Source organism: Pyrgilauda ruficollis, unplaced genomic scaffold (genome assembly GCF_017590135.1).
Source record: "Pyrgilauda ruficollis isolate IOZ18807 unplaced genomic scaffold, ASM1759013v1 scaffold3, whole genome shotgun sequence".
NCBI lineage: Eukaryota > Metazoa > Chordata > Aves > Passeriformes > Passeridae > Pyrgilauda > Pyrgilauda ruficollis.
Window position 1 is genome coordinate 18,601,979 of NW_024524377.1, and position 26,002 is coordinate 18,627,980.

The window sequence follows — 26,002 nt, forward strand, 5'->3', positions numbered from 1 at the left end:
TAGACACCCCACATGGGAAAGCTTTTCAAGCTTTGGAGATGACACAGACTTTCATTAGTCCAGAAGTTCAAGAACAATCACTAGTTGCAAGCACAGAGATCCTTCTTGGGGACAGTTTTATGTAGATATAACAGGAAGAGGTTTGAGGAGGGTTTAAAAGTGGGTAATGGATTGTAATGTAATGGATTAGAGTAGCTCAGACTCAGTGACTCAGGAGCAAATCAAGCACTAAAGACTACAACAGCAATGAATAAAAAAACCTACCATGCTAGATTATTTTTGGATTTTTTAGGCTTTATCCTTGACAGTGTGAAAATGCAGGTTTTACACAGGCAGCCAGTGGTTACAGAGTGAGCTAAGGAACCTCATCAAGCTTCCCTTCTGCATGTATAACTCTTGCTTTAAATCAGCTGGAGGTAAACAAGTAGAAGTAATAGAGGGTTGGGCCCAGCATGTGTTCCTCTATGCAGATTATCATTCTTTATAATCATTAAGCTATCAGATGTCATCTCATAATCCTCTCTCCTGAGTACTACTCATTTACCCCTATAGTTATTTAAAGACTATTCTGTATCATTTACAGGAATTTTATGTATCTGTATCAGATGATACCAGAATGATTGCAGCACTAAAGGAGCAACTTCCAGAGCTAGAGAAAATTGTAAAGCAAATGTAAGCATAGTTTTTGCTTTTTTCCTTCCCCTGCCCTTTTCCTCAGTAAATTGATGAAGAAAATTTATTGGTTTTATCTATTAAAAAGCAATTTTGTGAGTGACACTCAGTTATATGAAATTGAAACTTTGCATGCAAGCTTATTTGAATTATTGTCTATGGCCCCCTTTTCCACATCATTCTTACAAACACTGTACCCTCACTGGGAGATTGACAGAAGCTTATTTCCTGCTTACATGAACTTTGTATAATATTTTTTCTTCCTTGGTCATAGATTAACTGTGGTATCATTTAGTCTTTTCATATGTAAATAAGATTATATTGATATGCTAGTTTGACAAGTGGTCCATGTTCTATAGGTGATTTTGTACACAAAATCTTCCAGGCAATATTTCATTGCATATGAAATATTCATATGGCATATTCTATCCTTTATCTTTTTATAGTTCTGAAGAACCTAAAGCACCACAAAAGAAGGTAAGAAAATTTATTTGTTCATTTTCTCAAGTAAAATCTTAAGCAAGCAAATTCATAAGCATCTTCTCTTTAGTAGTCATGGAGATATTCAAAAAACACATTGAGAGATAGCTTTTAACATTGTCAGATTTTGCATTGCTACTCTTATACCTGCCATTGATAAGGGATGTATTGTAGTTCATGTGTACCACATGTTTATTCTTGCATTAATGTGAGTATCAATGATTCATTTTCAGCACAAAGTTCTTCTGCAGCTGTTCAACACCAGTGATGACAGAGCACAGAAACGCCAGCCTATCAGGGGCAGTGATGAAGGTGAGTTTCTTCTCTGCTAAGTTTTCTTGAGCCACTGACATCTATATAAATTTGTCTGTCTCAAAAAAAGGTCTAAAAATAAATGAAAGTACCTACTTAGAATTTTGAAACCTGGCCTGAAACAAACTCTCTTTTCTTTTGCTTGCCCACTATTCTCTGTTGTTGGTTTGAGGCGCTCCTGGGCTTTTCCCTTAGATTCTTGTGCTACCAAACACTGCTTCCTCAGAGGAAGATGTAAAAACCTTTAAAACAAGGAGTGAACAAAACAGGGAAGAAACAATAAGACACTGTAGTGCAGGTAATGGCAGTGCAATAAAGAGTGGAAGCTGTAGGTCATGTTTGAGCCTCTGCCTCCCCTATGCAGTTAGAGCTAACATGTACAGCTGTTCTTTGCAAAGTAGGAGTGGAGCAGATAATCATGCCACGGACCATGGATCTGGAATCCGAGAATCTAGGCACACAGCCTAAAAACCAAAATCTGCTGGTTTGCCCTATTGGTGTTGTTTGATTCTCTGAAGAGATGAAGATAAAATTTACAGCAGTGTATGAGAATGTCATTTTCAGATTACTGACAAGGTACTCTTAATGGTTGTTTTGTGGAACTTCATCACCTAAACCAGCTGCTTCTTCAACATGTTTGATATTAAAGGATGGCTCTTGATAATGAGCAGCAGTAAAAACAAGGTAACAAAATTCAAGGTCATGTAGCTGAGAAAGCTGGTGGCAGAAATCAGACCATTAGAAGAACCATGTTAAAATCTGGAACTAACTCTATATGAACAGCAGACATCCTGCCAGTCATGCAGCTTCTGTTGTCAATAGTGGTGTTTCTAGGCCTGCAAAGAGGGAAACAGTTCCTGCTGCCTGGGAAATACTGCCTCTTGTGTCTGTCCAGACAGGCAGTAACTGCTGTTTCCATATGGCTGCACTTTCTCATTCATAGGACAGGCACTGTCCTGAACACTGAAAATCCAAAATCCAAAACTCTGGGAAATCGGAGATTTCTGTTCTAGAAATTGTAGAGCATCTGAGGAATGGGGAGCTATGTAGTGATTTATTGTTTCTTTGTTTCATTTTGTGAGGAGTGGTTACTGAAGTAAAAGTAATTTGTATGGTAAAAGAGTTTTTTTTTTTTTTTACATGTGGAATAAGCCATGCAATGTTTTTTTTCTTTAGTTCTGTTTAAGGTGTACTGCATAGACCAAACCTACACCACTATCCGCGTGCCAGTGTCTTCTTCTGTGAAGGAAGTGATCAGTGCAGTAGCAGACAAGCTGGGCTCTGGAGAAGGCCTCATCATAGTAAAGATGAGTTCAGGAGGAGGTACTGCACTTACATCATCTTAAGCACTCCTCAGTTATGGTGAAGCAGAATTTTGGAGGGATTGAAAGACCAGTTCAGTCAAGGTTTTCTACCCATGTGCATGTTCAGCTGTCACACAAGTCCTAATGAGAGGCAAGTCCTTCCTCTACTGCAGGCACAGACTGCAGCTCACGTGGGACACAGGACCAGTGGAGAAGCTTGGGTATCTGCATGTTACAGAGCACAGCTACCCCGATTTTCCTTTGCTGTTCAACTTGTAAGAGTTTTTAACAACAGAAATAGGAGGCAAGTGTGGATAAATTCATACTAGACTCGGAATCAGTAATGTCAGAAAACACTGCCGTGCCAACATTCTGGCAGTGGTCACTACCATTTTGGCTGCTCTGTCTATGCAAACCATTGAGGAGCAACTTAGTGCAAAACACACAGACCTAGTGTTTGCAGAGGGTCAGGGATCAGGCCCCCCTCTAGGCTGTGGAAATGAGAGTCACTGGCTGGTGAATTCTGCTGGAGAATTGGTGTGGCTCAAGTGCTTTGGTTGAGTATGACTCTGTGGAGACACACAGAGGTAATGAGAGCTGCATTGGAAGGCATTTTTGCAAACAGTGGAGTCTGCCAAAAATGGCTCACTTCCTGAGAACTGACACCAGGCAGCTTTACTTTTTGCAGTTGAAGCAATTTTTTGTCAGATTTACTGACCACCAACATCTGCTGGAAGAGACTGTTTTGTAAGTTACTTCATTATCTTTTTTTTTACCTGTGATATGATGCTATTTTAGAAATGTTATAATGCATTTCCATCCCCTCCTGGAGCAGTTGCTGCCTTCCAGAGCAATTTCTTTTAAGGACAGCTCTCCAAATGCTTAAGCGCAGCAATGAATGAATGGGCTCCCTAATTAAACTTAATTTTTGCAGGTGGTTTCTGGTGATAGCAGCACAGGCTTCTTGACCTGTCTGTACAGTTTGGGACTGGGATTCTGGTTCTGTAGGAGGCTGGTTTGGGCTGAGCTTACGTTTCTTCAGTAAAGAGGATCCTGCTGTCTGCTGTTCTGTATCCTGAATACTTGGCTTACTGGGCAAAATTTGTTCCCAGAAGGGTGATCTCTGCAGCTGGTAGATCAATCCTGCTGTAAATTGTAATAAATAATAATTTGTTTCATTTTTACAGAAAAGGTTGTGCTCAAGCCTCACGATGTTTCGGTGTTCACCACTCTGAGTGTTAATGGCCGGCTGTTTGCCTGCCCTCGGGATCAGTTCGATTCTTTGGTATGTATGTGTGCAGTGCTCAGGAATGGCAGGGCTTTGCTTTGTTTGAACACCTGGCCCTTTTTGCATTATCCACACTTCAGATAAAAACTAGTGGAAACATTCACAGTAAAGGGCTTGTCACACTGCAGTAGGATGAGCCCTGAAAATAAAACAAGCTGATGTTCTAATTCCCTAAAGTAGACCAGAAATCCATCCATCTGATCCACATAACAGAACTTGATCCCAGTACTCTCTCTGTCACACTGAGCATTTAGGAAGAGCTGAGTATTGTCACCAAGACATGCAGTAATTCTTCATTACAGAATTATCTCCTCAAAGTCATAGAGATATATTTTCTAGGATAAGTGTTATCAATTAAAGCATTCTGGAGATTTGATTCCAGCAGTAAATTCCTTAATTTTTTTTTATTTCTCATCCCCACAAAATACTGTGTCAAAATCTGAGATAATTCTAAGTAGAATCACAGAAAATATTCCTGGTAGAAAGTCTGTTTTTTTCTTAGGTAGAATTGCTCATAAGTACTTACAGTTTATACAGTCATTCTAGCGATCTCCATGGGGTCTGCTTTTATAGAGTTTGATTTGACTGTACTTTTTGTTCCTTTTATTTCATTAAAAACAAATGTCATTGCCAAGTCATGTCAGCATGAACTCTATTACTCCTAGCCTTGTTTCAGCCTCCTGTATGCTTTTAACAAGCCACTTAGTATGTATGCCTGATTTCTTTTATGGATATGGTAAAATCTATTCTTTGCTGCTGCTTTCAATTTAGTAACCAGGGAATGCACATCCAGCATATGTAGTTCCATGCAGAGATACCTCTTGTTCAGCTTATTAAATTCTGGTGTTCCCTTAAGGTTAATTAATCCTGCCAAGTAGATACCCTCATGGGGCATGCTACTGTAAAGCAGGGGTGTTGCATCAGTAAAACTGTGCTGGGTACTTATTTATGGCTCTGCATTGTCTATGTACACATAGCTTTCACAGCAAATTGTCTTGGCTTTCTGTACCTTTTCCCTGTGCTATTTACCATGCATCAAGTACTCAAAGTGCTGCAGGGAGCTCTAAGATACAGGGCTGCAATGTGCTACTTTTCATCAACTAGACTGAATTCAGTAAGAATTACAGAAGTACATTCAGCACCTTAAAAATGGTCCTCAGCATTGCATAGCAAATTACAACACCTTATCAGCTGCATTTTTTCAAAGAGGTATCAACAAATCAAAAAATGTTACAGCTTTAGCTGCCTCCCAGTTTAATCCTTTTGCATTCCAGTTTCTGGCTGCTTCCTGTTCCTGAACATTTATCCACATTATATTTGGCAATTCCCATGTGAAAATTGTTCTGGGTAGATGAATTTTCAAATATGCTCTTGAGTTTGCATGTAAGTGCTTCTTTCCTAGTCTTGGAAAATATGTGTTTGTTATGGTAACAGCTATGTTGTGATCATCTCCAAATGGGGGAAAAAAGACGTCTTTCAATCTGCAGGCAGTTCTCTTTCCACAGATTTCCACAAGTTAGAATTTTCTACACAAAGCTGCTGTACTTTTATTTCATATGTTGTCATAAACTAAAGAAATGTTGTGTTTGTGCAAATCCCAATTCAAAGCAATCTGCAGTTTTTGGTAATATTAATTTTTTTAGAGAATACTTTTCTACTATTTTTTTAAATTATAGATGAAGCTTTTAAGGTGATAATGTTCATGATTTAGTTAAGTTATTTTTAGTTAGTTGACGATGATAATTGAAAGTTTTCCCTAAGGTACAAAGCAAGAATTCACACAGCAGTAAAACCCCTACACACTGTGTGCTACTGAGAAAGTGATTTGATATATTAATCCAGTCAGACTTATTTCTGTTGCTAGTATATTACTCTTATATAAAATAGGATTCATTTAGTAGGCTCATTTCTTATATTGCAGCATCTAAATATGGTGTGTCAATGTGGCAGACTGCACTGAGTTTGTCCTGGGAAAGCAGCCCGCTGACAATGCCGTGCTCCATCATTCCGTGTTTAACAAAGGCGGTGAGGAGTTGGGACAGCGGCGTGTGAGCTCTGCGCCCTCTCCCGGAGCAGGAGCGGGGACCGCGCGTTCGCGGCCGCCTCTGCGCGGGTTTCACCCTCCCGTGTGCCGGGGGGTTGGCTGGCAGTGTCTTAGCAGCGCTGGTTCAGACACTTCACCCTGATATGTACAACTGGCTACTTCACATCTGACTTGATCTAAGCAAGCCATGTTTTAAATCTCTGTTTAATACTTCACCTGTGTGCAAAATCATAGGTCACGTCTCATTTATTGGGTGGCATGGAAGTGCCTTTCAGAAATGGTTTGTACTTGGTTCTTTCTCATCTTGGTTCTTTATCGTTTTAATCGGCCTAGCCAGCAATTTGCAATCACAAATTGTGCATCCAGTTTGTGTACTGTCAAAGAGGAAGTATGAGGTTTATTTTATAAACTATCAGAAGATCTTGCAATCACTGCAGATTTCTGAAGCATGCTAGATGTAGCAATTCTCATCATTGGGATCAGGAATATGTAAAAGTATTTGGCTTGTCCTTGGTGGCCTAGTTATTTGTGTATGTGGAAAAGGGAACATAAAAGTTTTTTGGAAAGACCTATGCTCCTAAACAAACACACATGCTTTAGTTAGCACAACATGTATTATAGATTCAAATTTTAGAACAATGTTAAAAATAACACACTGAGAACAGTCTGGTTTATTTTCTTACAGGATCTCTGAAGAACTTTCAGAGTTTTCCTGACTATCCTGTGCATACTGGATACTGGTTTTACTGATTTCCTAATACCTACCTGTGTTTACAAGCAAATTTCAGTTTTACTGCAATTTCAGTTCTGCTATTAGAAACATGATTAGGAAAGTGGTCACACTGAAAAAAAAGTTAGAAGTATTATGAAATGAAAGCACCAACCATATGATTTAGCATGTCTAAAATATTTTTATAATATTTCTTGTTTGTAGGCACCATTGCCAGAACAAGAAGGACCATCTACTGGTACAGTAGGAACATTTGAACTGATGAGTTCCAAAGACTTAGCACATCAGATGACAATTTACGACTGGGAGCTCTTCAACTGTGTGCATGAGGTATGAGGATCTATCTATTCATCCGGTTAGAATCTACTAAAAAGTGTTTAACAGTACATAATGCACGGGTTTCTGCATTATTTGCAAAACCTTCTCTAAGCTTGATTTTCAAAAATTCTACAGTAAAGCCACCTACAAGTTTTGAAGGTTTTAAGACATTCTTAATTTTATAGGCAAAATAGAAAAATAAAGTTAGACTTCTTCTGGACATATGCTGCTTGTTGAATTACTTTTGTTTGTTTTAAGGTATTAAGCTGTTTATATATAATCTGTAGTTACTCTTTTACTGTGCTTCAGCTATTGTATACTGGATTTGTAACCTGAATCCTTGTCATCTGTGCAGCTATAAATGTAAACTGAACTGCAGAGCAAATTTCAGGCTAGATACATACCTGGTCAGTCTTAGTCTCTTTCCTTGAAGAAACACAACTTCAAAAAGAATTCCAAACTGTTTTCTCTTTCCAGCTGGAATTGATCTATCACACTTTTGGAAGGCACAATTTTAAAAAGACCACGGCAAATCTGGACTTGTTTTTAAGAAGATTCAATGAAATTCAGTTCTGGGTGGTCACCGAGATTTGTCTTTGCTCTCAACTCAGCAAGCGTGTTCAGCTGTTAAAGAAATACATTAAGATAGCAGCCCAGTAAGTATGCAATCATATGGGAGCTGGAAGTGAGGTTCAGTATAGTCAATGTGGTTTTATTTCCTCTTTTCAGACAGCCACAAAGAGTAGAGGTTAAAACATTCTCTATTTGGTTATTCTGTCTGTTTTCTTATAGGGCTGTATAGAACCTTGTTAATACATATTCTTTCTTGTCCTACTGTCCATTACTTCTTGATCTGTGATCTCTTAGGGCCATGTTTACACATGAAATTTGTGAGAAAATATATTTCAGTTCATTAGGAGAATCCTTCATTTACCCTTCCATACATTAGCAAATATTACTTTGTGAATTAGTAAATATTAACAAAATTCAGCCCAATTTTCCTGAGAACACAAATGTTTCTGGTTCTGCTCAGGAGAACCGTTCTCAGAATTGCCCTGAGTGGGAAAACCAAGAGGGGAGAGTAAGGAGATGTAGCATGGAGATGATAACACTCATGTTACTTTCATTCTGTTTGGGATTTGCAGCAAGTTTGCTGATGATACAAAGTGTAGGGTCCTGCACCTGGGGAAGAGGAGCCCCAAGAAGCAGCACAGACTGGGGGCTGACCTACTAAGGAATAGCTCTGCAGAGAGGGACTGGAACTGTTGGTAGATGACAAGGTGACCATGAGCCAGCAGTGGGTCCTGGGGGCCAGTGGGATCATGGGTGCACCGGGAAAAGTGTGGCCAGCAAGTCAAGGGAGGTGTTCCTCCCACTCTATTCAGCCCTGGTGAGGCCACCCCTGGAATGCTGTGCCCAGTTCTGGGCTCTTCAACACAAGAGAGACAAGGGGCTACTGGAGAGGGTCCAGTGGAGGCCACAGAGATGATATGGGGTCTGGAGCATCTCTCATAGGAGGAGAGCGTGCAGGAGCAGAGCCTGGGTAGTCTAGAGAAAAGTAGACTGAGAGGAGATCTCATCCATACATTCAAATATCTTGAAGGGTGATACCAAAAGAAGTTCCAGACCCTTTTCAGTGGTGTCCAATGACAGGATGAGGAGCAAGGGCCTTAAACTAAAACACAAGGACTTTCACCTCAGCATGAGGAATAACTTTATGTTGAGGGTGGCAGAGCACTGGAACAGGCTGCCTAGGGAGTTCGTGGAGTCTCCCTGTCCATAGAGACATTCAAAATCCAGCTGGACACAGTCCTGTGTCACCTGCTCCAGATGACCCTGCCTTGGCAAGGGGGTAGGACCAGATGATCTCCAGAGGTCCCCTCCAACCTAGCGCAAGGCCTAACAATTCTGTGATTCTGTGATTTTTTTTTCTCACACATTTAAAATGCAATATATGAATGTCCTCTCTTGTTACTAACTGCTGGGTCTGAGGTTGGATAGCAGGCATTCTTTCTGTCTTCCTGTATTGCTATCCAAATTTAAACTGTTTGGAACCTTCATGCCAGAGATGTCAGCCTTGACTCCCTAAAGTCAAGAGCAAAGCAGTGACTGACTTCATAGGGAGCAGAGGTATATCCATGCCCTGCCGAGGTACAGATTTTTATTATTGTTACACTCTCCCTCCATTTCCAGCTCATGGTGTACTTATTGATGTCTGAAAAACAGTTTGCTGAGGTTTGCAGTGTTTCTCTACAGCTCTGGGCATTGTAGCTAGAAGCCTTCAGGCAGTTCTACCAACAGAGATGTTGTTACTTGCAGTTGAACCAAGGTTTCAACTTTTTTGCATTGTTACATGAAGTTGTGTGAAGGAAAAGATTACTATTGCTTCTGTGATGCTGCCCTCCTCCCAGTTAGTAATTGCACACCGCTGAAGTCTGTGTTCACATCAAAACTGGGGATCAGTGTGGCTCCTTCCTCCAGGACACCCTGCTCTGCAAGTACCAGCTTCCTTCTGGGATCTACTTTGGGCCCTGCAGTTGGATTACGGTTGGTCAAAGCTGAAGGTTTTAAAAATCTGGTGGTGGGCATGCAGGATCAGTTTTATATTTAGAACAGAGGACAGAATTTACCTCTTTGGTTTCTAAAAATACACGCAGCGCATATTCCATTATCTCACTGCACAGCCCAGGAGTGGGAAGCAGCTGCCGGCCTGGCGGGCTGTGCCCAGGAGAGGGCAGTGGCACCCACACAGACGTCGGGGTCTTTCCTAATCTCAGGCATGAAACGAGAATATGTTGAAATGTGGTCATTAAGATACAATAGTAATTTCCATAAACACTTGAAATCAAGTATCCTAAAAATTACAGTTAAATATCTCCTTAATAAACTGCCCTAGCCTGCGAGTTCCTCCGAGTCATGGGTTTAATCTTGTGCTATTTACAACAGCCTGACAACCTCCTGTTTACTTCCATGTTTCTGGTATCACTACAACTCTAAAAATAAATAGCTAAAAGCAGTGTGCTCTGCTGGGTCCTCTTTGTCTCCTAAAAGCAGAGAAATCCAAAGCACAAGATTTTCCTCTGTACAAACCAAGAGGGCAGGTTTAATTCCAGCTGCTGGAAAGGCACTGGGAAGTTTTGCCAGGCTGCTGCCCTCTGTGCAGTGCTGCCATGGTAACAGCTGCTACACATGCACTAAAACAAACACAAAGTGCACCGAAGTTAGAGAGGAGAAAAAGCCCAGACCTTGAAGCAATATCTTTGAGGAAGTTTTGCCTGTGAAGATCCATGAGACCTAATGAGAACTTTACCCTACCTAGAAGTACTAGACTCATTAGAAAAGTGTTCAGGGAGAACAGCTCAGTGCTGCACTATTAATCTTAGGCATGACTGGTGGTAACGAGATGCCTTGCACGTACTCATTTTCAAAGATAACTGCTACTAAGAAGCTTTTTTCAGTTCTGTGGCTTGAGGTGCAGATATCATTGCAGAAGGCACATCATTTTGTGTCTGCCACCCCATGCACCCTTGATGTGTGCTCCCAGTCTGTGCAGGCAAGCGCAAGGCCAAGTGCTGGCTCCAAGTGCTGTGCACATGTGCTTTCAGTTCCAGGAGCCAGTGTCGGCTTTAGCATCTGTTGGAAAAGGATGTAGAGGTTACCAGGTTCATCTCTTTCTCCAGCTATTGTAGGAATAAACTTTCAAACAAAGGGAAGAAGTGAACTATATTTCCAACAGTGAGTTCTTCCCATATTAATTGTATAAGAAAGTCCTTCTGGGATGTGCTTGCACATGCTCTTATGGATATCTGCAAATGCAGTTTGTGTGTATTTCCTCTTTGCAGATATATCCACAGGCTATTTAGCAGCCTTCTTGTGTATCAGTGTACGCAGACGCTTTCATTCAGTTTTTGAAAATCATTCTTTCTGTACATGTGCATATGTTATAAGCCCAAGGAGCCTGTGAGAAATCTCTGAAATGTGTGTTTATAGAGAAAATGGCAAGATGAATATGCTTGTGTAAGTACAAAGAGACTTTAACCACATGCATGTTTGTTTTGGAGACCAGAGTGTGTGTGTGTGTGTGTTTGCTATTCATCCTAACGGGAAGATGTTTCTGGTACAGTCCATTCTGTGAGGCAGAGGGACCTCTGCTCTGAGGTGGTGCATTGTGGTGCTTTAGAGGATCCACTTTTTGACATTTTACATGGAGTTTATATGCAGTAGAGCAATGGAGCATTGTTTCTAGTGTCTTACAGGGGTCCTTTATCTGGAACTGAGCTATTTATTTTTACTGAGCTTGTAGAATTTACTGAATATCTGAGGTAGAACATTATGTATCTATATGGATTTTAACTGGGACTTCGTCAAATTGTAGTCCTTAACAGGGTATTTGGCAAAACATTTCCTTTTTAATATGAAGATACATTCAAATTAAATGTTGCAGATACAGTTGCAGCTGCCTACTTTGTTTGAGCACTAGTGCTGTGTGTTACTAATTATTTTACCCTGCCATAATTTATTCCTAATCCTGTCATAGGCTGTGGACAGATATCTCTTTATGGATTTACTTGTGCGTAGGGAAGAGGTTATCACTGACAGCCCATCCTGTCTGCTTTTCATCTTTATCTCCCCTCAGATCCACTAATGAGGCACTCCGTGACCTGGACTAGTAGATTAAGTTGGTGTAGCTTTAGCATTTCAGTTTACCCGTTCTACCCTTGCTCACTGTCGCTAATCTGATGTGGGAGAATTTGTATGAGCAGCTCTGCCAGAAGATCTGAGAAGGCATCAATCTCCCAACAGACAAACCAGCATATGGGAGAGATCATCTATTCACATGCTCAGTGTTCACACGATGCAGACACAAGTGAGGCCAAGATCTCAAGGACTCACTTGCTCAATACATCCATATCTGGTAAAATGGAGGTACAGAAAGAACAGAATGGTATGGATGATGGAGAATAGGATGATGTGGCAATTATGAAGTCAGTAGGATGAGATGATTGTACTAATTTTGTCTGAAGCTAAGGATACCTCAGAGAAGCTAAGAGCTTCAATAATGAATTTAAAATATGAGAATCATAGATTGAATCTTGTTAAAGTTTTCTTGGTAAATCACAGAATCATAGAATAGTTTGGGTTGGAAAGGACCATAAAGATCATTGAGTTCCAACCCCCTTGCCATGGGCAGGAACACCTTCTACTAGACCAACTTGCTTAAAGCCCCATCCAACCTGGCCTTGGTCCCTTCCAGGAATGGGGCAGCCACAACTTCTCTGGACAGGCTGTTCAGTGTCTCACCACATCAGTGCCCTCCTTTGCACTCACTCCAGCAGATCCATGTCCTTCATATGCTGGAGTCCCAGAGCTGCTGGACACAGCTCTGCAGGTGGGGCCTCACAAGAACAGAAGGGGAGAGCCGCCTCCCTTGGCCTATTGAGTCAGTGAGCCACTGATGCAGACCCAGCTGAGCAGTTGTGTTGACTGTGCCCATCAGATTGTATCTACTCCTTCATATGACATGTTGGGATCTTCCATAGCACTCAGTTACACGTTTCAGTTTTTCCTGACTGATAGCAAAATCCTTCTTTGCCTTAGAGATGGAGTGTGACCTGGAGCTCCTTTTGCCCAGGACCTCTTTAATGAAGCTGGTGACAAAGGGCTACTCTTTTCCTGAAACATACTAGAAGTCCCAGAATCCCTAAGTAATAGAAATCCTATACTGCAGGAGAGGTCACTGGCATGGGGCATCTCTAGACAGCTGGTCTTCTCCCTTTAAAAAGACTCAGTGGCCCTGTAAACTGCAATGAAGATTGCCTAAGGAGAGCTTCAAGCATTCATTAGCTGTTCAGGAGCTGTCAGCAAGTTCTGCAGCAAATGAAGTTATAAACACTTGTTTGCACTGTTTCTGGTATCCCTTGGGACTGAATTGAGCCCAGTTAAAAGACTGTGTTTCTGGGTGGAGAATTGCTTCAAAGACTAGAAGTCCTTGCAGAAGCTGTCACCCAGTGAAGTAGAAGAAGGAAACTCATTTTATGAGGGAAGGGAAAGAAGCCTCCAGAGTGTGGTGAAGTGCTAATACACTGGTGAAGAGGTGTGTGCAGGCATGCTGGCCAGGACTGCCTAAATTCAGTCACTTCTAAGCTAGATGTCTGGGTTCAGCTCTCTTAAGGTTGTCATAAGTACTGCACCGACTGATATATACAACTTAAAACCTGGTCCTTTGTGTTTCAGCTGTAAAGAATACAAAAATCTGAATTCCTTTTTTGCTATTATTATGGGACTGAGTAATGTTGCTGTGAGCCGTCTCTCGTTAACCTGGGAGGTAAGTCTTTGCTAAAATCCTGTCCCAGGAAGCTTGAGGGGGACTTGTGCTTGTAGTTAGCAAAAATATGAATTGAGCCTTTATTATTGATAAAGCTAGATCTACTAATTCAGCTCCTGACCATAAGCCTTAGCTAAGGCTGACAGTATTTATTAGTAAGGCAGTATAGTACACCCATGGCTGTGCTGAATACTCACAGGAGTTGACAAGAGTGACAGCAGCAGCTCCTATTGCTGAGCTAAACTGCCCAACAGGATGAGCTGGCTAGCCAGCTAACCTCTTAGATCAGCCCATCCTCTGTGTGCCTTCACTTCACTGGTGGTTCAGTGAGATGACTCCACTGATAATTCTCTTAAATTCATCCTGTGCTTATACATATTATTTTCTGCTCTCCACAGGGACTCTGTTGCCCTGTTAAAATGTGGGTTTGTCCTAACCAGTTCTGGTTTTCTCTCTGACATGCATTTCCATGTGTACTGGCAGTTTTGTCTTCATTCTCAGAGCTTCCACCTTTTTCTGTGGCTTTGCTCTTTTGTATGAGTGTATAAAAAGGGTGCAGTGTCTAGCACAGTGTAACCACTAAGAACATACTGGTTATCAAAAGCAGTACAGATTTAAATGTGCATGCATTTTGTTCATTAGAAATTCAGAATAATTAGCATGACTGAGGTTATTGATGCAACTGAGAGCAAAATTTGTACACCTTTAAAAATGTGCTTTTACATAGGAGATCAGACTAACATGTCTGAGAGTACACCAGTTCTGTTTTCAAAAGTACATGTATCATATAAAATCAGTGCTACAGGCAAAGATTTTCAGTTTCTCAAAATAATGACCCTTTATTTGTGGCTACTGAGAGGAGTTGGGAGAGCTGACAGTACAGGACTGGAGAAGAAGGAATTGAATGTATATACTACATACAGCAATCTGAAATTGGCACCAAGTCTGAGCTGGTAGGGGGGCACAGATCATTTGTACATGTGGAGGGCTAACTTGAGATCATGGAAATTTTATCACACTCTGGTTCTGTAGAGCAGTTGATTTAACAAGAGAATTTCTGCAATTTGATTTTTAGCCAGATATATACAGAAAATACTTAAAGACAAACAATACCAAGACCTGATTTTTTTTCTATATTATCAGGCATTTACATTAGTTGCATGCAGAAATTAGATATTTGCAGGTGCAAATGTCCAATTATACCACTTACTTCACAAATATCTAATCTGCATGCATATGCAAACTAGGCACACAGTTGTTGACACACATCATTAAAAATTAGGCCCTTGCTGTGGCACAGTGTAAATAGCTTGCTAGGGTACACACTTCAAATGTAGAAATTATTGCAAAAAATCATTTCTGCACTATAAAGTCTCTATTAATTTTTAATGTTATCCACTGGTAATAGTAATCTGAAAAATTCAGCAAATACAGAGAAATGTTTTACTAAAAATAACTGATCTGTTCTGATGGTACATAAAAATTACAGTGATCTTTGAAACCAATTTATAACATATCTTATTGTCTTTAAAGTAAAGTGATTTAATCTGTGTAACATACTATGCATGAGGGGGAAAGAAAGTATTTAGTAAAGCCCATCTCATCTCAATCATTGCATGATCAACTGACCATTATTTATTTGTGTAGGTATTGTGGACTGAAAAAATATTCATTAATTTGTACCCCAGAAAGTGATGGAGGACCTTTGCTGCTGAGCATGTCAAGACTTTTACTAATAAATGCATCAGCATGAGCAAAAAAAAAACTCCTGGAAATGCCCAGGTCTGAATATGAATGTTTGCAAGGGCAGTTCATCATAGGTATGAATAATTAAACTGACCTGCCCCTATGCAAGCTGGGTGTAAATTATATTTTCAGGTAGGCTATAAGCAGGGATGTCCTGAAGGCATTCACATGAATTTCCACTTACATTCTGAATTCAGTGATTGCTATGTAAGCCAAACAAAAATCTGAATCTAAACATCCCAAAGGACTAAATTCAAGTCGGGGTTTAAATCAGGATCCAGGTTTCATGGCTGGTCCCGTCTCTATTTTTAATCTGGTTGCTAGGAAACATGTTGTATTTTAGATTAGCACATTGTTAGAAATATCTGGCAAAAAAAGAACACTTTCCTGACTTAGGGCGTTGTAGAAGGAACTAGCATTTACAGTAAAATTACCACACTGATCGGATTTAATTAAGCTTTGCTATTTTTGTTTTTATTAACAGAAACTCCCAAGCAAGTTCAAGAAGATCTACGCAGAGTTTGAAAGCTTAATGGTGAATAGCAATAGATCCCTTATTCTATGCACAATCTGAGATAATTCAGTTTCTGATTTGAATTCCTTGATTCAGAACATTTTATATGTCCTTGTTTGACTTTAAGAAGTTTATGATCCCATTTTAGAGCTGCTAAAACAAGTATGTATGACTAATAAATTATACTCTTAGGAACCTACTTTGAGAGAACTTATGTACCACTCAAAGTTAATCTGGGAACTCAGAAAAGCTTTATCATTTGTTTTCCAGTAGTACATATGGGAAATTCTATTTCTCAACCTGGATTTTTCCAGGCAATACATTCTACCGCTACAACATATGCAAAATTGGATCTGCAGCTGTAAGGAGGGAGGAAAAAATATTATATAAATAATAATAAATTCTTCTTTTATGAAGAATGTTTTTGTAATCATATCTAACCTAGCTATTTGGCATGAAAAATGTTTGTGTTTAGTGGTTGCATTCTCATTGTGTAACCAGTCAGGGAGAATGATAAAAGGTGTGTGAATTTACAGATGCGCTTTTAAAGTCACAGGAAAAAATAGGTTTTTAATAAATGCCATGACATCTAAATTAATGCATATAGTGTCTTGATACATATAATAATACATATTAGTAATTATTTGATTTCTCTTTTTTTGTAAGGATCCATCAAGAAACCATAGGGCCTACAGACTAACTGTAGCTAAATTGGACCCTCCAATAATTCCTTTCATGCCACTGCTTATAAAAGGTAAGCTTGGATGTTACCAGAATTATTAACTTGGAAGCTATTTGTCAAATATCTGAAGGATAAGAGTAGCAGCAAGAAAAAGCAAAAATCAATCTCAGTGTGAGGTATGATCTTTTTCCATTATGAAAAGCACGATACAGAGACAAGACAAACTGCTTTTGTACATCTGAATATCATACCTCAATTTTATTAGTCTTAGAAATGCTGCAAATTAAAACCTATTTTTTTTACTTTTCAGCTGCTACAATTTTTGTAAGGGTAGATAAAACATTCTGCTATGTTGTATGGCCATGATTCAGAAATGGGCTTTTATGTGTTTTTTATTTCTATACAGACATGACGTTTACTCATGAGGGAAACAAGACATTCACTGACAATCTAGTAAACTTCGAAAAAATGGTATGTATGACATGTTTGAAAGGAAACTTAAAAATACCTCCCTATTCACCTCTTCAAGAGTGAACTTCTCAACAGTGACTTTCAGGGCTAGAGAGAATGAAGGCAGGACCAAGACCTGGCAAAAATAGCCTGCATTGTACACAGAGCCTGGGGCCTCTGATTTTCTGCAAAACCTCACAGAGGTGGAGAATAAACTGCCCACTGAGCCATGCACAGCCAAAATATTTCCTAGGAGAAGGAGCATCAGCAACAGGAAGCAGAGCTGTTAGAGACACTTTTTAACAGTTTGGGACCAACCTGTGATTTTAACTGCTGTTCCTTCAAACAGGCCTGAACTGCCTCAGGCTTGGGATAGTTCTGCATTGCTTCTTGGAGAATGAAAAAAGCACTGAAAAGAACTTGCACAACATATATTTCTTCTTTCCCTTCACAAAAGAAAAGAGGTGTCTGTGGCTTGACTGCTTTCCTACTGGAAAGGAGAATCAATGATAAAGGCTGGAGTATACTCAAATTTTATATAAGTCCTGCACCTAAGCTGTTATAATTTCAAACACCATTGTCAAAAATTGCAGGCAGGTGACTTTCCACTGCAGAAGTCTCAACTGAAACTTGAGTTTCTCAGCAGTGAGAAGACATTTTCTGGGTTGCTAAGGGCATGTTCCTCATTAGTGTGGTTAATGACACCTGTATCTGAGAACGTGCGTTAGCCAAACCCAGCTATGGCATCTGCATAGGAAAAACAAACCTGACTTACTCCTCTGGCAGTCAGTAGTAGAATCACAGAATCACTAAGGTTGGAAAAGATCTCCAAGATCCCTGAATCCAACTCTTAGCCCAGCACCACTGGGTTCCCCAGTAAACCTTGTCCCTGAGTACCACATCTACATGCTCTTTGAACACTTCCAGGCCTAGTGATTCCACTACTTTCCTGGGCAGCCTATTCCAATGCCTGTCCACCCTTAAAGTGAAGAAATTTTTTCTCATATCCAGTCCAAACCTCCCCTTGGAGGCACAACTTGAGGCCATTTCCTCTCAGCCATTCAGCAGCCATGCTAGAGCATATTTCCTCTGGCACCTATATGTGCTTGTTCTTAGTAGTACAGTAATCAGAACCACTCCATTCCACTGGAGTTACATAACTCCAGTTATTTCCACTGCACTGTGGAGGCGTTTGTCTGACCCTCTGAGCACTGATAACTGCAGAGGGGAAAAGAGGAGTACTTTAAGCTCTTTAAAAAACTTCACAGAAAAGTGATCATCACTGAGTGAATTCTCTTAGATTTTAATCTGTAGCTCCAGGAGAGCCTCTGTCCTTGGTTGAAAAGATGAGACATTTTGTAAATAAATCGCAGTGCTAATGCCTGAGTAAGGGCCTGACCTCACTTTGCAATAATGGCATTCTGTAATTGCATATGCAGACTGTGTTGCCATCTCCTTCCAAAGGCCTTGAGCCTTCTACCTGCAGAAAAAGACTTTTTTTCTGCACTGCCTGTTGTAATTAGGTATAGATATAACAGCACAGATAGTGAATACTTTGGGGAACACAGAAGGGATCTCAGACTTGGTTGGAACACCTCCAAACCAGAATGCATGGCAGTTGCATTGCTACAGCCATGGTTCTGTGGCTGGCTCCAACATCTCCACCTCACTTGGCCTGTTTACACCTCCTGAGCCAGAAGAGCCAGTACATCCACTGGCCTCAGAGCTCCGTGCTTCAAGCTCTTTATGCCTCATTTTGTGTGAAAGCCATTACAGGAGGGAGGAGCTCTCCTGTAAGCACTTCCCATCGTTCAACACAGGCTTGTCATTTAAGAATAGTTCTGCACCACTCTGTACCACATTTTGGCACTTCCAAGGCCAAGAGTGAATCCTATAGCAGCTTAAACTGATCTTTATCTAACTTGCTGCAGGTCTGCCCTCTTTACCGTAGTCTGCTCATTGTCTTATCTTCGTTACCTCCAGAAAAAGAGTTTACTAGTAGCACCCAAAAGTTTTAAATAATATTTTACAAGAATGTAGTACCAGTAATCTGAGTTTTGATCATTTTCATTAGGAGAGGAATGTGAAGATCAGTTAGTGTATTTTTGATGCTGCATATTTTTTGCGGAATCAGTATTATGTCTCATGTTCTTCAACTCACCAGAAAGGGAAACATTCTCCTTTTTTAGTATTCTAAGCCTTTCTTCAGTTAGTATTCTACCTGAAAGCTCACTCTGCTTTTTCTCCAGGCCTTACTGCACGTATATCTTTCGTATCTTTATTGTTCTTCACTAGCTTTGCTGCATGCTTCTATGGTGCTTTTACTGCCTTTCTCAACCCGTAGCTGTTCACAGCAACCTATATTCAAATTCCACCCACATAATTCGTTCTAATCCTACTGTGGACCTGGCAGTTTTTAGCTTTTTGCATGTGTCATCAGGTCAAGCAAAGAAGAAAAGCCTACTGTTAAACCTCAGTCGCTGCCGCCTACTTGCGTTAAGCTTAAAACTGTCATATCCACACATAATTGCCAGATATTAAACTGGGAAGACAAGACCACTCAGCCAGATACCACTCAGGTAAATTCTCCTCTCTTTTAAGTAAGTATAAGCCCAAGGTGTTTTTGTGATGTTACTCTGCCATTTTCAGGAGAAAAGTAGGAACCGGATTTTTTCACAGGAATCATGCCCTGCCATTTGTTGTTTCTGTTTGTTCTGCTGCACGATGTTCTGTCCCAAGCAGATGGAGATTCCTTAGAGCATTGCTGGGAGCCACTCTTCCTGATGTTTCTGAAACATCTTGGTTCTTTGCAAGATTGTTTCCTTTTATGTTTGCTGAAGTTTATGAATAAAAATACCTGGGTAGTAGCCACTGGTGGTGCTACTTGCCACTGGAGGAGGTGCGTCCCTCCGACTCCCATGTAAGCACAGTGATGAAACTGAGAACAGCCTCTGGCATTGCGTCTGCATTCTCACCACAGAGCCCTGATCCCGACAGCTGATGTGCTGCTGACAACTTTATTCCTGTAACTGGCAGCCAAAAGTAGAAGTTTGATCTAGTGGCATCTCTTCAGCTGAAACAGCTTCCTTTAAATCTTTCTTGTTTTGCAATGCTTCTGTTATTATTTATATTAAATGATGCATCTTAAAACATGCAGAAGCTGTCAGGCAGTGTCTGAGCCAGGAGCTCCCTGAGTGCCAGAAACAGCAAGGCCTGGTTTCCTAAACATTTGTGTTTCATGGCTGCTTGAGCTCTGCTCGGATCTCTCCTCGTGCCTGGGGCATGTGTTGTTTCTTCATGGCTGGGGAATTCTGTGTGAATAGGCTTTTGTCATAACATAGGAACTTGCACTACAGCCTTTTTCCTGAAGGAGACGAGAGGGCACTTACACAATCTTTCTCTTGTCCACAGCCATCTGTTTTCACAGAAAATTGGTAGGAGCTTTCTTGTGTTTGAAAACTCTGGGTTCTTTTTTCAAATTGAACAAAATTATCTAGAGAAGAAGGGAAAAACAGACAGATGGTGTTGAGCCACATTAGCCCAGTCTTTTTAAGCAATTCAAGCTAACAAAGAAAAAGACTGAGTCTATTTTTTCCTGCTACACTTTCCTATATATTGATCTTTTTGGTGGTGGAGTGACAGAACTGTGGTATTGGCAGTAGTAAGGGGGCATCACTCTGCAGAGCATTGCTGAGCTTTACCTGCTCCTGCCTTTGTGACTGCCTGCTATTTCTTCCCCTTCCCCATCTCCTGATCCCCACAGATGCCTTATCTGGAGGAGGCTGTGAGGAGTGGGAGGACAGGGACACCTAGCCAGGGAAGAGAGTAACCGTGTGTGGCAAAGCCACGGCAATGGGTAAAGAGGGAAGTTTGTAAACATACCCATTTGGTTTGTACAAGACGTGGGTAAACAGTACTGAACATGTCAGAAATAGGTATGCTCTTAGCCTTTGTATTTGCACTGTATTTGTGCTCTTTACTCATGCCATTGCATGAAGCCTTAAAATCCAGCCTGGAAAATTTAATTTATGCATTTGTCAATAAGTAGGCAAAATTACTAAATTACTCGTCTTTGTAGTGTAAGTCTTTGGTAAAAGGCTTTGTCTTCAATAGCAAACAAGACATGGTTTAAGAGAAGTATTGAATGTATTTTAATTATCTCACTGCAGGAAGCTGATGGGGAGAAGCTGCAAGCTATTTCCACCATGGTATTGCTCAGATGTACATTCTAGTTTGGCATATATGACATGATACCAAACCACCACATCTCTTCTCCCCTAGTGACTTGACAGTACATGTTAGTTGTAAATGTGCTGTCAGAAGACTCATCTATGTAATAACTGAAGAGGTATTTATTACAGAGGAGCAAAACTTTTAAAGCTTTTTAAATACTGTAGTTTTAGTTTGGAAGGTGGGGAAGGTTTTGAGAGCTGCAAGTACGTGAAAGATACAAAGATGGCAGAAGGCTGCAAACACAATTAGTTTGTGATCTAGACCCTCTTCTCAGGTGAAGGCAAGCACCCAAATAGTACCAGTAGTAATAGCTCCTGTAAACTCTGTATGATTTAGCAGATAGAGGATAACCTACAACCTGCAGCACATGGCAATACATACCATTTAAGTGACACTGCTTTTATAGCTAAATATTTAGAAAAAATTTACAAGTGCTTTCCTAGAATTAGGTCTTGGCAGGGAAAGAAGACAGAGGAAAGTGAGGAAAGTACTGAGCACGACTGTCCTTAGGGACAGGCAGTATTTCATACTCTTGACCACTTACTGATTTTTTTTTTCAAACCTCAGCTGCCTAATTGCACTCTGACTGCCAGTACAGAATTTTGTATTCATAGACAAAAGGGAGATGCAATTAATTAGGAACTTTATCAGTGCCATTTCTCAAATCATCAGAGAACAAAGATTACTTTCTGTGGCACCTTCTCCGTATGACATTACCCAGCATTATCTCAGGAATAACACCTGTAGAGGGAGCAGAAGTCAGGAAAAAGCTCTGAAAGTGCTGACCTGCCATGGCAGCACAAGATAGTGCCATGGTGCTGACCACTGATGCTTCTTTTTGTCAAGCCTCTTCAGCCTTCAGGTGCAAAAAGAGGATTAGAGAATTCGTGCATATTTGTTTTCAGGTTTTGTGGAGATGAACAAAAGGGAATTCACACTCTTATCCATATGCAAAAAAGGGGGCAAACATTCTTTAATTTTTGGAACATAAAGATTATGCAAAAAGTGTGTGACTAAAGCCCTTAGTAGTTTTCAATAGCATATATGAATATTTATAATATTTAGCAACCTGGGTTTGGAATGGATTAGAAGATAATGTGCTGGCCTGCTGCCACAATTCCAGACTGTAAAACTTGAAAGGGTATTGTTGTGTATACACAGCATGCTGGTAGTAGCCATTATTTTTTATATTATGCAGTTGGTTCTATTTCAGAAAGATCCAAATTTAGGTTTGTATGGCTTTTTGATAGTGGTCTTGCTTAGCACTGTGAGTAAACATAGGTTAATCTTTGCAGGCATTGACTAGAGGTAATCCTCTATTTGAAGAAAAACTGTAAGGAGCAGGCAATTAAACTTCCATCTGAACATTTTTTCTGTCCATATTTCTAGTTTTCTTGCATCAAAAGAAGACAATTTAACTTATCTACGAGATTGGGGAAGGGAAATTTCACTTTGTTTCATACCCTGTTTTTCTGTTCACTTCGTACCTTACAAAGAGGAACTGTTAGGAGCTTAGACATTATGAGACAGTAGAACAGCACTTGGAAAAAAAGTAGTGTGAAAAGAGCTCTTCAAAGATACATAATGCTTCAGAATCTCCCCACTGGCTTGTGATGCTGTCTTTGGGCCACGTTTATTCAGCCTTAACACTCACTTCCTCATTGGTTTGTATTTCATCATTGCCAGGATAATTCTGAATGCAGAGATAGAATCACATCACCCTCAGGAAAAGGCAAAGGAACCCTTTAAAATGAAGTCTTTCAGCCAACTGAAGGAAACCAGGCAGTTCAGCCTTTAACCAGAAGTCAGACAAGTCTCTTGCCACCTTCCATTTTTCCTTGCCTAGTAGAGCCCACATAATGGCAACTTTGAAAATAGCAAAAACTTTTTTGAAAACCTTCACTATATACCCATAATTTTTCTTTCAGTACAGAACTGCATTACAGTATTTATTCTGGATGTTCTGCTTTTTTTTGAGAACAAACTTCCCAGGAGAGGAAAAAGTAAAATTATTCCAAAGAACACTTTTTTGGATAAATCTAAGTTTTCACATGTGAAGCTTAATAATAATAGCTCCAAAGATTATTATGAGATCAGGCTTCAAAACTTAAATACTTATAGGTATGAAAAATTAGGGTGTGTATTAACAATCCATCTAGAAAGCACATCAAGCAAAACTAGCTGTCTTCCTAAAAATGAATGTTCTTAGCAAAGCTTCCTTTGAAGCTAGACAGTCTTGAAACTTCATTGTGTTGTCTGGTGCAGTTCAGCTTTATGATCTCTCCTTGAAACAGTTATTGTAGATGAGCATTTTTTGAACTGGTAGAAATCAAAATAGTAGCATCACATAACAGAGCCCGATATGAAGCCATAGAAATGTGAAACCATCATGTTTATATGCTTGTGTTGTTTTGACTTACATTTGATTGGGTTAGACTGAAAAACTGACACTGTTACATGCACTGTGCTCTGTCTCAGCCCATTAACCCTGAGTATTTAAGAGGTTCCATTGAAGTCAGTGGAGTTTATTCACATGCTTAATGCTAAGCACCTGTGAGAATGTTTGCAAGGTAAGTGCCTTAGAGAATCTGCATAGTAATGTGGCTTGAAGAGATATGAAAATTGCATTAGGAGAAAATTTACACTTACTTGAACTTTACATGTAGATACATATAACTTTAGGAACAACATAAGCAGATCCATATCCGGATTCCCTAGTTCTTTTGGGAAAGTGTGTTTTAGAAATAGCATATTTTAGATCAGTTTCATTTGCTAATATAAGGTGTAATCCACAAACATTTAGGACATCATATATCAAGAGTGTTTCTTACACCGACCAACCAACTCATTTTTGTGTGCTTGATAGTACTGAGATTATCCATTGTGTGTGGAAGGAATGTCTTACATTGGTGCTTCCCATTCTGGAATGAGAGATTTCACAAACTTATTTCATTTGTAACATTTTCATTTAAGATTATAATTGTGATTTCATTTAAGATTATAATGAATTTAGAGGAGCATATGCCCCAGGCTTTCTTGTTCACTAGTAAGAGATATATAATTCCATTTTGTGAGAGTTTATGACTAACTAGCTTGTTAATCTCACACAAAATTTCCATCATGTATGAAGCAGCCTGGTGAGAGTATACTGTGGTAGAAGATGTCGCTGCATTGGAACACAGACATTAGAGTCTGATAGGGAGTAGCATTTCCTTCCTCTGCTTTTTCTTACTAAGCAAAAGAAACTGAAACAAATGTTGTCCTTATAACAGGGATTGAATCAAACTATCTAGCTAACTGCTGAAATTTCAGTTTATTTGGCATTGTGTAGAACAACTAATTCTTCCCCATACTGGTGGGTATATTATTTCTGTGGCACTAATCACAGAAACCAGTTAAAATTCTACAGTCCAGAACTAATGTTTTGCTGTATGACTAACCATAATTTCTTTTATTAAAATCTGTTGTCAAATTACATCTGATTTATCACAGCAAGTGTTTTTGCTGAAGAGGAAGCACAGCCAAGAAGGACTGAAGTGATTTCTGCTTTTTTTGGTGAACTGTCAGTAGAAGGGTCCACCAAAAGTGAATCCACTTTTCAGGTTGAGTTAGATACATTGTGCAAAGTAACACTGTTTAACAGGTCTGTTTATGAAACTTGGCTGCAGGCCACAGTACTGACAGTGGCCTTCTCAGCTGTGAACCAAGCATTCTGCCAGTGAAGTCACCCTCATGTGCTTATTTACAGTGTCAGCTTCCAGGAGGACTGCATTTTAAACTCAAGTTTGTGTAAAAGGTGAAAGCTCGTTAATTGCTGAATATATTCTAGAAATGGCCTTGCTGTTAGGAGCTGATAGTCTTTAAATTAACATGTATAAACTCCATGGTATTCCTTTTACTTTTTAATAAGGTAAAATGTTATCAAAGAAATGCACACTGAAGGGGCTGATTTTCATTCTTACTTAGGGCCGTTTACAGCATTCAAGCAAGGGAAAGAGTTCTCTGAGCGCATGTAAATTATACTCATGCTTATTTAAAGCCTGTGTAAATGCAAATCACACCCTATACATTAAAGTAGCAGCATTAAAATTATATTTTCATTCATATGACTGCTTTTATTGGCATGTGTCTTCACACTCAGGCACAGTTAGGTGCTTCGTTTGAATGATGATGAAATACAGTGCTTGTTCTCTGATTGCATCCCATCTTTTCCTTCCAGCGCATGATTGCCAACACTGTCAGGACAGTGAAATTCTGCCGGAGCCAATCTTTCAGTAAGTGTATCACAACATCTGTACCGTCGGCATTATCATCAGTAGCTACAGTAATTACAAATAATTCTGTGTGTACCAGAACTGAAGAGCCTGCTTTCCAGTGATTTTTCCATGTTTGGATCCTGTGATGTTTCACAGGGTGAAATACCCTTCAGGAAGTTCTAATAAACCCCTTCTCCTCTATCTCTTTTCTGTGCATGTGAAAGAGGTAAATATCTGTGAGGTCTCTACCCATCTGTGAGATTAGAGCCAGTTGAAATTAGACACTGGATTCAGAAGTAGTTGAAATAAGTCTAGCAGGCAGCAGCACATAAATACTTGCTTGGATAAATGCTGTTTTAATATGAAACCAGTCTGGAGACGTGGCCTTTATAAATGGCATAACTGCATAAGGTGGTGAATTTAAAAGCTGTTTGTCAGTATAATTACCAGAACTTCCTTGAGGCCATGTAAGATGACAGAGCTGTATGGTCAAACAGGCTTCTCTGTGGGTCTCATCCCATCAAGCTGCACTGTCAGTCTCAGTCATGTGGGCATTTCCTCAGCACTTCATCCATTTTGACTCACAGTACCCTTCCTCTTTCTCAAACAACAGAATAAATAATATAAAACTATATTTTTATAAAAATA

General features: G+C 39.9%; 1 protein-coding gene across 1 annotated transcript in view; it reads left to right on the plus strand.

The window, feature by feature from the left end:
* Positions 1 to 26,002, plus strand: part of RAPGEF4 (Rap guanine nucleotide exchange factor 4) — a 144,283-nt gene that overhangs the window by 116,118 nt on the left and 2,163 nt on the right. Inside the window, exons 20-31 of the mRNA XM_041473406.1 lie at positions 584 to 672; positions 1,119 to 1,149; positions 1,386 to 1,464; positions 2,641 to 2,787; positions 3,956 to 4,053; positions 7,035 to 7,160; positions 7,626 to 7,804; positions 13,383 to 13,473; positions 15,704 to 15,754; positions 16,400 to 16,487; positions 16,822 to 16,886; positions 25,318 to 25,372. Of these exons, the coding sequence (XP_041329340.1) occupies positions 584 to 672; positions 1,119 to 1,149; positions 1,386 to 1,464; positions 2,641 to 2,787; positions 3,956 to 4,053; positions 7,035 to 7,160; positions 7,626 to 7,804; positions 13,383 to 13,473; positions 15,704 to 15,754; positions 16,400 to 16,487; positions 16,822 to 16,886; positions 25,318 to 25,372 (1,099 nt within the window). The remainder of the gene's footprint in view (positions 1 to 583; positions 673 to 1,118; positions 1,150 to 1,385; positions 1,465 to 2,640; positions 2,788 to 3,955; positions 4,054 to 7,034; positions 7,161 to 7,625; positions 7,805 to 13,382; positions 13,474 to 15,703; positions 15,755 to 16,399; positions 16,488 to 16,821; positions 16,887 to 25,317; positions 25,373 to 26,002) is intronic.